The 10,534-nt window shown below is 55.2% G+C and overlaps 1 protein-coding gene across 1 annotated transcript; it reads left to right on the top strand.

Annotated features, from left to right (window-relative positions):
* Positions 1–2,661: 2,661 nt before the first annotated feature.
* LOC141022921 (uncharacterized) lies at positions 2,662–3,120 on the top strand. Its single transcript, XM_073499207.1, has one exon. The coding sequence runs from the start codon at positions 2,662–2,664 to the stop codon at positions 3,118–3,120; it is 459 nt and encodes a 152-aa protein (XP_073355308.1).
* The last annotated feature ends 7,414 nt before the right edge of the window (positions 3,121–10,534 follow it).

Raw genomic sequence — 10,534 nt, 5'->3', positions numbered from 1 at the left:
ACTGTAGCGAGGCGTGGCTCACCCGTGACAGCGAGGCCGAGGGCGAGCCGGCGACGGCGTTCATAACGAGGACAAAGACTATCATCGCCGCCTCCCACATTTTGGCCGACCTGCCTCCACGGAGACGAGACTGGAGTGTCGCTGACGAACAAAATCCCTGTTTCCTTTGAGCCTGCGCCGTCAGAGACGCGACGACCGAAGTTTCTTAGTTTTATATACCAAGAAAAACAACGCTATGATATACTGCATGGAGTTTGAGTGCTTTATTGGATGTGAGCCTGCAATGCGGCTCTCAGCTACATGATGTGAATGGGTGCATTTGCTTGTTTCTTGGCTCATTCTAGGTGTTCTTTGCTAGAAAGGATAGAGAGGGATTGGTGGAATCGATGTTTATTGCTTAGCCTTGTGGGCATATATATAGGAGTATAATGACCAACTTGGAGTACAAGACAAGGTAGGGTAAGATCCTACACTATCCTACATTTCCTAATAATCATAATACTCAACATCCCCCCGTCATAACGGTTGATGCATCGCGGAAGTCGTGGCTGGAGTGAAAAGCGACGAGGTTGCTCAAGCAAGGCAGTAGCCCTTTGTGCCGATGTCGAGGTAGCCAAGAGTGTAGGGTGGTGTAGTTGTGATCGAGGTAGCCATGCGACCATGCTCACACTATCGCTCGACTTTCAAAGGACCGATGAGATTGATTTCATGCCTCTCTTCTAACTCGTTGAGGCGAGAGGGGGGGGGGGGGGGGGGGGGAGGAGGGACTGGTGGTGTCGCTCCTTTTCGAGGTCGTGTACTTCTGCTTCTTGAGCGGAGAGCTCGAGCACAACCCCGATTGAGTCCTCGGCAGAGGATGCGGGGTGACAGCGTTAGGTTTAGGGTTGTGATGGGGAGATATCATCGCTCAGTTGTTATAGCCAGGGCAGCGGCATGGGAGTTGATGACACATGGCGGGCATCTTAGAGCTTGCCATTTGTAATCTGAGGGCTCTTGCGCATCATTAATGACGGGTAGTTGTCCGACATGTCACCCTCTCGCGGTGGTTTTTTGTGAGCCGGTGTGAGTTGTACGGGCAACAATGCCAGTGCAAACAGAAAGGGTGAGTGAGGAAAAAGAAGATGAAGTTTCACTCGGACCAAGGCAGTTGGGTTTGCAGTGCACTCCAAACCAACCCTCCACAACCTGTGAATATGGATGCTATGAGCTTGTTTTTTGAGCGAGCTTCATAAGTTATGATGATCCTGATGCATATACTGAGTCTGCTAGAGTATCATTTTTGTGTGTTGTCCACAGTAGCGGTTCTTGTATGGTGCATCTGCTAGATCAAATTTGCTCTAACGAGATGACCACGCCCACTGCCTCCTGCGCTGTCTCGCGTCCGCGGCTTCAGACCATTCCCCCCTCCTCCTAGACTGCGCCGCCAGGGCGGCCGGCGGCAGGCGCTTTCACTTCCAGAGATACTGGCCCAGCCTCGAGGGCTTCCAGAAAACCGTCCAATCCGCATGGCAGTCCACGGCCCCGGAGCAAGACCCATTCAGGCATATCTTTGCTAGGCTAAGGGCCACCGCGTGCAGCCTCCAGCGATGGAGCTCTCGTTTCGCCTCCAATCTCGCCGCCCAGCTTGGGGTTGCCCGCGAACTCATCGCCCGTCTTGATGAGGCCCAAGACTCCCGCCGCCTATCCCCTCCCGAGACCTGGCTCCGTCGGCAGCTCAAGCGCAAATACCTCGGACTCGCTTCTCTCGAGCGTTCGATCGCCCGTCAACGCGCTTGCCTGCGTTGGCTCCGGGCTGGCGAGGCTGCGGCCGCCATCTCTAAGATCCGGGCATCCCATCGGAGTAACAAGAGCCGCATCCTCAACCTCCTCGTGGACGGGGTACATGTTTCGGGTGAGGCTGACATGGCCCAGGCCGCCTTCGCGCACTTCTCCTCTGTCCTCGGCGCGTCCACGAAGCGCGGCTTCACCCTCGACCTGGCAGCCATTGGCCAGCGCTCTTTCGATCTCTCTGCTCTGGATCTTCCGTTCTCATCAACGGAGATTTGGGAGGCTATCAAGCGGCTTCCCTCTGGCAAAGCCCCTTGGCCCGATGGATTCACGGTCGAGTTCCTACGCTTCTGCTGGCCCATCATCAAAGATGATCTTTGTGACGTCTTCGACAAGCTCTACGTGCTCAACGGCCAGGCCTTCCAACGGCTCAACGACGCATACATCACTCTGTTGCCCAAACGACCCGAGGCCGCCTCCCTCTTCGATTACCGGCCGATTAGCCTCATCCACCTGATCGCTAAGCTTTTTGCCAAGGTTCTCTCGCTTCAGCTCGCGCCGCGTCTTGACGAACTCGTCTCCCCCAACCAAAGCGCTTTCATTGCTGGGAGGAGCGCCCACGACAACTTCCTCCTCGTCCAGCAGACCGCGCGGCAGCTGCACCAGCTCAAGAACCCTCGGGTCCACCTCAAGCTGGATATCGCGCGCGCATTTGATTCGGTTTCATGACCGTTCCTGCTCCAGGTTCTCCAGCATATGGGTTTCGGCCCGAGGTGGCGCGAGTGGATTTCCATTCTGATCTCGACGGCCTCGACGCGTGTTTTGATCAACGGCTCGCCGGGCCCCCCAATCCCGCACGGCCAGGGCCTTCGTCAAGGCGACCCAGTGTCCCCTATGCTATTCGTGCTGGTCATCGACACGCTCAACACGCTGCTCCAGTTCGCCGTCCAATCCGGGATTCTCAAGCCACTGACGCGCGGGCATGCTCCGTCAAGCGTATCTCTCTTCGCTGACGACGTGATTATCTTCTGCCATCCCGATAGGGCCGAGCTTGCCACGATCAACTCTCTGCTTGATCGTTTTGGCACTGCTTCGGGCTTGCGCACCAACTTCGCAAAGTGCCTCGCTGCTCCAATCCAGTGCCCCGGTGACACCGCGAGCACCGTCAGCGCCACCCTCGCTTGCCCGGTGGTGCCCTTCCCCATCCAATACCTAGGCCTCCCGCTCTCGCTCAGGAAAGTTCCCACCTCTCACTTGCTGCCCCTGATCGAGAAGCTCGCCCGCAAGCTCGCCACCTGGAAAGCTGCCTTGCTCAACCGTGGCGAGCAACTCAATCTGGTCTGGCAAGTTTGAGCGCCATGCATGTCCACATACTCCTCGCCATGGCACTTTCCCCCGCCATCCTCAAGCAGGCCAACCATATTCTTCGTGACTTCCTCTGGCACGGCAGAAAAGACGTGCGCGCTAGCTCCTGCTTAGTCAGCTGGGCACAAGTCTGTCGCCCGATCGAGCTGGGAGGGCTTGGCATGCGTGACCTCCACCGTACTGGCATCTCTCTTCGGACCGTTGGCTCTGGCTCCAGGCTACTGATCGTTCTCAGGTGTGGGCACACCTCCAGCTCCCACGCGACCCCGAGGTGCTCCAGTTCTTCCGGGCATCCACGTCTTGGATCATTGGGGATGGCAACACCTGTCGCTTCTGGGTGGACCCCTAGCTGGACGGACAACCTCTCCTGGACAGCGTCCCCACCCTGGCGGCGTTGGTTCCCCTACGCCTCAGGCGATCCCGCACGGTGGCTCAGGCGCTCTCTGACCGCTGCTGGATATCCGACATCCAGGGCACCCTCGGCCCTGCCGCCGCCGTCGAGTACGTGGGGCTCTGGCGCCGCGTCCAGCTTGTTGAGCTCGCCCCGCGCCCGGACCTGCTTCGATGGCGCTGGACCGATAACGGCCTCTACTCTGCTTCGTCCTGCTACAGCCCCCTATTTCACGACTCCATGGCCTCTGAGTGTTGGAGCCTCACCTGGCAGACCAGCGCCCCCACTTCGGTCCAGTTCTTCATTTGGCTCGCCTCCCTCAACAGATGCTGGTCTGCTGACCGCCTGGCCCGGCGAGGCCTGCCCCATGTACTGGCGTGCGTCTTCTGCTCCCAGGAGCCCGAAACGCTCCACCACATTCTCGTGGGTTGCGTGTTCGCGCGCATTACTTGGCACGAGATCCTCTCCGGCAACTGCAGCCCCGGACGGCACCTCCGGCTACTTTGCATGGCTCTCCGAAGCCATCCTCCTCCTCCCAGCTGCGCGAAGACGAGGCCTGGCCACCATCGCCTCTCTCATTGCATGGCCCCTTTGGCGTCACCGGAACGCGATCATCTTCGACAAGATTACCCCCTCCTCATCTTCCCTGATCGCCGCAATCAAGGATGAAGCTCGCTCGTGGGCCACCGCAGGAGCTCGAGGACTAGCTACGAGTAGTTTTGTAACCTGACCTTGTAATTGTTGGGGCTGAGCAACCCCCTGCCTTCTGCTCCCCTCGGGATCATAGGCTCGCCATTCGTGTGTACAAGACTGTGATTCCCTCCCTTGTACTTTTTTCTCTCCTTCTATCAATGCAATGATACGCTAGCTTAGCGTATTCGAGAAAAAAAATGAAAAAAAAATGGGTTGAGATGGTAGGTGAAAGATTGAACTACCACGATAGGTGGAAGATTGTACTGCCATTATTGGCCACCTTGTAGCCGTAGGCAGCCTTTAATTTGCCAAAACACATTGGAGGTGGAATGATTGGTAGGAAAAAGTTCCACCGCTTACTAACAAGGGTGCATCGTGTGCACTCAGGCTCAAGGTGCGACCGGTGCAACCACGTACAAAAATGCCCACCAGTTATGTTTTAAAGAATTCCAATTGATAATTTTCTCTGATCACTATGTACTCAAACACATGTATTGGTCATCTTAAAAAATTGTATTTCATCTTAAAAAGACGCTTGTTTTTGGTGTAAATATTTTTCACTATAGAGCTTTAGGACGATCCAACTTGATCCAGTTAATTCGTTTTCCCCTGGCTCAATCAAAATCTCAACTCTGAACTGTTAACACGGTTCAGAGTCTTGAACATTAAACAGTTCCGAATTATCTACAAGTCTATTAGGTGTTGATGGCAATTCGAAAAAAAAAATTGTGTTAATGGCGCTGTTTCTCATGGATCATGCAAGAAAGGATGCTAAATAATCGACGGCGCATCAATCAGACATGACATGGGGAAGTGACGGCCCAATCATCAGCTAAAACTTGCAAGAAATGGAAATCTACTATTCTACATGTACTGTCTCAGGGTTGGTGAAATCTACTATTCTACATGTACTGTCTCAGGGTTGGTGTGTATAAGCCGTGGGCATTATGCCTTTGCTGCGCCATACATGTAAGGGCTCCTTTGATACAAAGGAATTTCATATGATTTTTACAGGATTTAGATCCTTAGGATTTTTCCTGTGATGTTCGTTTGATTTGTAGGATTGAAATCCTTAGAATTTTTTTCATAGGATTCATTTGTACTACATTTTGGAGGAAACTTTCCATCCACGCATACTTCTTTGTAGAATTTCTTTGCTTTTCCTGTGCTATCAAACACTTCTCTAAATCCCATAGAATACAAGAGGACATGACACTCTATTCCTACATTTTTCTTGTTCCTGTGTTTTGAGAATCATGTGAATCAAAGAGGCCCTAAGTGTCGAAGTCCTTGCAAAGGACTACATATTTACTCGATGGCCGCTAAAAGTTACTTTCCCCTTTCTCCTTGAGTTAGCAAAATAAAAGCATGGCGTGCACTCTTTCTTGCTTGGTAGGTACTATGTCGTCGTGTTAGCTAGATTCATCCAGCCATATGGGATCAGGAGGCTCCAAGCCTCCAAACAGTACATGTAGTACTACCTCTTCTCCATAATGTGGTGCGTATAGATTTTGTAAAAGTCAAATATTGCTTTCATTGTCTGAAAGAGGGTTCATCCAGTTAGTATCAAGAGTTCAAGACCGACAATTTTCATGCGGTCCGCAGGGTGGTGGTCATACTACCATGGTTTCTCTAGAGAGAAGGTCGTGTGAGTTTTCAAATCTCCCGCGTGACCTAACAGTGACTGTAGCTAGCGGTCGAATTGCACAACAGTATCGCGACTGAACGGGAACGGAGCCCACGTGGTGCCTCCAAAGACACGGGGAGCTAGCCACGATGTGATGTGAGAGTGTGACGGCTAGCTGCTCCTGCTTCCCGCTGTGCATCCGTGCTTTGAATGTGCTCCTCCAGTCATTGGGTACTGGTGGTGGTGCGGAGACGGAGAGAGAGAGAGAGAGAGACGGGTGACAGCACAGGGGCACCGTCCTAGCGCTAGCAGCATCAGCGTAATAGGGAGAGAGGGGGACGGGTAGATGCCGCCGTGCAGGGGAGGAGGATTACCGCGTGCAATCTGGCTGGCTCCAATGGCTTCCTCCCTTCTTCTACAGTAGGAAAAGACCCAGAGAGCGAGAGAGAGAGTAATGTGTTCGCTGTAGCGAGAGATGAGTGTGTAAAAGTGTTCACTGTAGCTCGCCCGTGACAGCGAGGCCGGGCGGCTCCTGACCCACACGAGCTAGGATCTTGCCGATAACCGCACGTCACGGGGCATGGGGCACTGGTGGTGGCCGGCGAGCCGGCGACGGCGTTCGGATCGGTCGACGGGGACTCCCTTCTCGCCTCCCCCCACATTTTTCGCAAAGATTTTTTTACAGGACAGCTCTTCTCGCAAAGATTTTGACGAGTGAGATTGATGGCATGCATTTATCAAGAAGGCTGGTGTTGTAGCTCTAGGACGAACCGAGGGGATCCGGTAAGTTCCTTCTCACCTGGATAAAAAATCTCTACTCTGACTATGACTATCGACACGGTTCAAGTCTTGAAGATTGAACAAATCTGAATTATATTGCCGACTTTATGAGTATGAGGTGCTTGATTATGGGGCTGAGTTGCCTATGTGCGATGACGTCGACACCAACGGATCGACGGCGCGTCAATCTGACATGACACCGGATCCGATCGTCAGCTAAAACTTGCAAGAAATGGAAATCCACGAATCTACATGTACTGTCTCAGGGTTGGTGCCCATGCATTTGCTGCGCCATATATGTAACCTGTCTAAACAGTAGAGGTCCTTGGAAAGGACTAGGTATGTACTGGATCGCCGGCTAAAAGTTAGCTAGTTTCCCCTTTCTACTTGAAGTGAGCAAAATAAAAGCATGGCGTCCTCTCTTGCTTGCTTGTAGGTCGCCAAGTTAATTTGGCTGGATCCACCCACCTGAGATCATCAGGCACCAAGTACAGGTATGAAAGGTGCACAAAAGGCTAGGCCCTCATTTCTAATTTCTGTAGACAGGGCTGTGTGTGTGTGTGTGTCTTGAGATTTCCCGCGTGAGCTAACGACAACTGAAGGTGCAGGTCGGTCGAAATGCGTAACAGGGTCGTGCATCCCATAGCACGGCCAGGGAGCTAGCATGTGATGTGAGACGAGAACACATCAATGGCCGGCGGTGGGGCTTTGGACGGCGGCTGCTCGTGCTTCCCGGTGTGCATCGCGCGCAGGAGACACACGGCTGACGGCTTGCCGTGTCCCGTATATGCATGAATGTGCTCGTCGAGTAGTTGGACGGACACTGGTAGTGCTGCTGCTGATGCTGAGACGGAGAGAGACACGGCTAGTCCCCTAGCGATTAGCAGTACATAGCAGCCTAGTCGTAATAGAGAGAGAGGGATCGATAGCGCAATCTGGCTGCGATGGTTTCCTCTAACTTCTAGAACATGACTACATGAGAGAGAGACAGAGGCAGCGATACAACGTCTTGACTCACTGCGGCGCGGCGCGGCGCGACGCCGCAGCAGTGAGCGGGAGGGCCGAGAACCAACCACGTGGAACCGATTGTGGGCAGGCGATACTCTCTCAAGGGATCGTTATTATACAGTAGAGTAAAATCTCAAGAGGGACGCGTCCGCTCTGCTCTGATTGCCGCCGGCTTGCTGACGAGTGACGACTCTGGTGCACATGCATGAACTGTGCCGATGCGTGTCAGTGGCATGGCCAGCGTCGGAGTCGGAGCATTGCGGTTCTACCCAGTAACCAGACAACTTAGAGCAACTCCAACGGGGCGACTTATTTCGTCCGCCGCCGTTCCTTTGGATCGATGCGGACAAAAGAGAAGGCCCAACGCGCGGACCCAAACCCAAATCGAATCCGCTTCGCGTCCGCGCCGACGCATTTGCGGCTTAAATTTGCACCCCAAATGTGTCGGCGCGAACGCCACGCGCGCCTTCTCGGTACCCGCCGCGGCCCCACCTGGCGGTCGTCCAACTGCCGCCACCTATCTGGTCAGCTTAATTTATGACCTCGGGCCCACGCGTCAGCGTCGGCGGTCGTCCTTTTTAAGCTGACCGTGCGGCGGAGCCGTCCTCATCTAGCCAGCCCCCGTCCCCATCTAGACACACTCGCTCCCCCGTCGCCAGCAAACCCTAGCCAACCCTAGCCACCCCAGCCGTGCCAAATGGGGCTCTTCTCCGGCGCCGGCAGCAGCAGCAAGGCCAAGGGCAAGTCGCCCGCCATCCCTTTTTCCCCGGAGTTTCTCCCACCTCCGCCGGCGCCAGCTCGCCGGCCGAGGCATCGCGTCAACGTGCCGGTGCACCAGGCGGAGTGGCATTGGCAGCACCGCGTGCCTCTCCCGTACCCCGACGCCACCCTGCCGCACGACTGTCACTTGGATCCGGAGAGGATCCCGGTGCCGGCGGCCCCGCGGTCGGCTAGGGCGCACGCGGAGGAGGTGCGGCGCCAGCAGGCGCTCCTGACGCCGGAGCCGCGTCGCGACGCCGCCTACGCCTCCGACTCGCCGAACTGGGCGCGCTGGTTCGCCTTCGAGCACGAGGAGGCGACGCGACGCGGCGTCCGCCAAGTCGACCGCACCGTGCCACCGCCCCCGCTCGTCGTCCGCGAGGAGGACCAGGCGGCGGAGGCCGCCTACCAGGCTTCCCTTGCGGCGGTCTACCGGGAGAGCGAGGAGGACGAGCGGCGCAGGGCGGCGGCGGCCGAGGAAGAGGTGGCGGCGTACGAGGCGGCCATGGCGTAGGCCATGGCCCTCTCCGCGGCGGGCGACTGCGTCCTGCCGCCGGTGACCGCGTCGTCCCCTATGAAAGACGAGCCGGAGCCGGAGCCGGAGCCGGAGCCATCCCCCATCGACCGCTACTCCTGGACGGGAGTAGTGCGCGAGTGGGTCAGCACGCCGCCGGTCTGGATGGGGGCGACGCCGACGCAGGAGGCGGCGTACCTCGAGCACTGGCGCCAGATCCGACTAGCCGAGGAGCGCCGCGACGGCGAGTACCTCGAGATGCTCGAGCGCGACGCCGAGGACGAACAGCGCAAGGCCGAGGAGGAGGCGCGCCAGGCTGCGGCGGCCGAGGCGGCGGCACAGCCCGCGCCCGACATGAACGCGCTCTGGAACACGGCGTTCCCCTGGGCCGGCCTGGCCGGCGCGGACGCTCATCGACCTCACGGACCCCGGGGACGACAACGACGACGCCTAGGGCAGCGCGCCGCCTCGTAGTTTAGTTTGTTTTTATTTTTCTTAAATGCAAATGTGGACGCGTGGACTCCCACCGGCCTTCGTGGCCGGCTTTAATGTTTATTTTCATTTTAAATATGCATGCTTTTTTTTCTGGCGCCGTCAAAATGGGTTGCGCCAGCGTTGGGCACACGCGCCGACCCAAACGCGGAAGCGGACGTTCGTGTCCGCCTGGCCGACTGTAACGCCCACGATGCGGCTATATCTCCCACGTGTCGAGGCACGACTTAGAGGCATAACCGCATTGTGGTTTTGTCGCAAGAAGGGTCATCTTCACACAATCCCATGTAATGAACAAGAATGGGATAAAGAGTTGGCTTACAATCGCCACTTCACACAATACATAAATATAGTTCATACATCATCCAAAATACACACATAGACCGTCTACGGTCAAGATCCAAATGAAAATAAGATAACCCCAAATGCTAGATCCCCGATCGTCCCAACTGGGCTCCACTACTGATCATCAGGAAAAGACACATAGTAACGACCACGTTCCTCATCGAACTCCCACTTGAGGTCGATCTCATCAACTGCACTGGCATCGTCGGCACCTGCAACTGTTTTGGTAGAATCTGTGAGTCACGAGGACTCAGCAATCTCACATCCGCGAGATCAAGACTATTTAAGCTTAAAGGAAAGGATGGAGTAATGAGGTGGAGCTGCAGTGGCAATAAGCATATATGGTGGCTAACATACGCAGAGAAGCAACGGAACGGTCATCATCTAGTAATGACGAAGAAGTGATCCTGAACTCCTACTTACGTCATTCATAACTCAAACCATGTTCACTTCCCGGACTCCGCCGAGAAGAGACCATCACGGCTACACACACAGTTGGTGTATTTTAATTGGGTCAAGTGACAAGTTTTCTACAACCGGACATTAACAAATTCCCATTTGCCTCATAACAGCGGGCACGGCTTTCGGAAGATAATACCCTTCAGGGGTGTCCCAACTTAGCCCATCATAAGCTCTCACGGTCAACGAAGGATAAACCTTCTCCCGGAAAGACCCGATCAGTCTCGGAATCCCGGTTTACAAGACATTTCGACAATGGTAAAACAAGACCAGCAAAGCCGCCCGAATGTGCCGACAAATCCTGATAGGAGCTGCACATATCTCGTTCTCAGGG

Source organism: Aegilops tauschii, chromosome 5 (genome assembly GCF_002575655.3).
Source record: "Aegilops tauschii subsp. strangulata cultivar AL8/78 chromosome 5, Aet v6.0, whole genome shotgun sequence".
Taxonomy (NCBI): domain Eukaryota; kingdom Viridiplantae; phylum Streptophyta; class Magnoliopsida; order Poales; family Poaceae; genus Aegilops; species Aegilops tauschii.
This window is presented reverse-complemented; position numbering and strand designations above follow the sequence as displayed.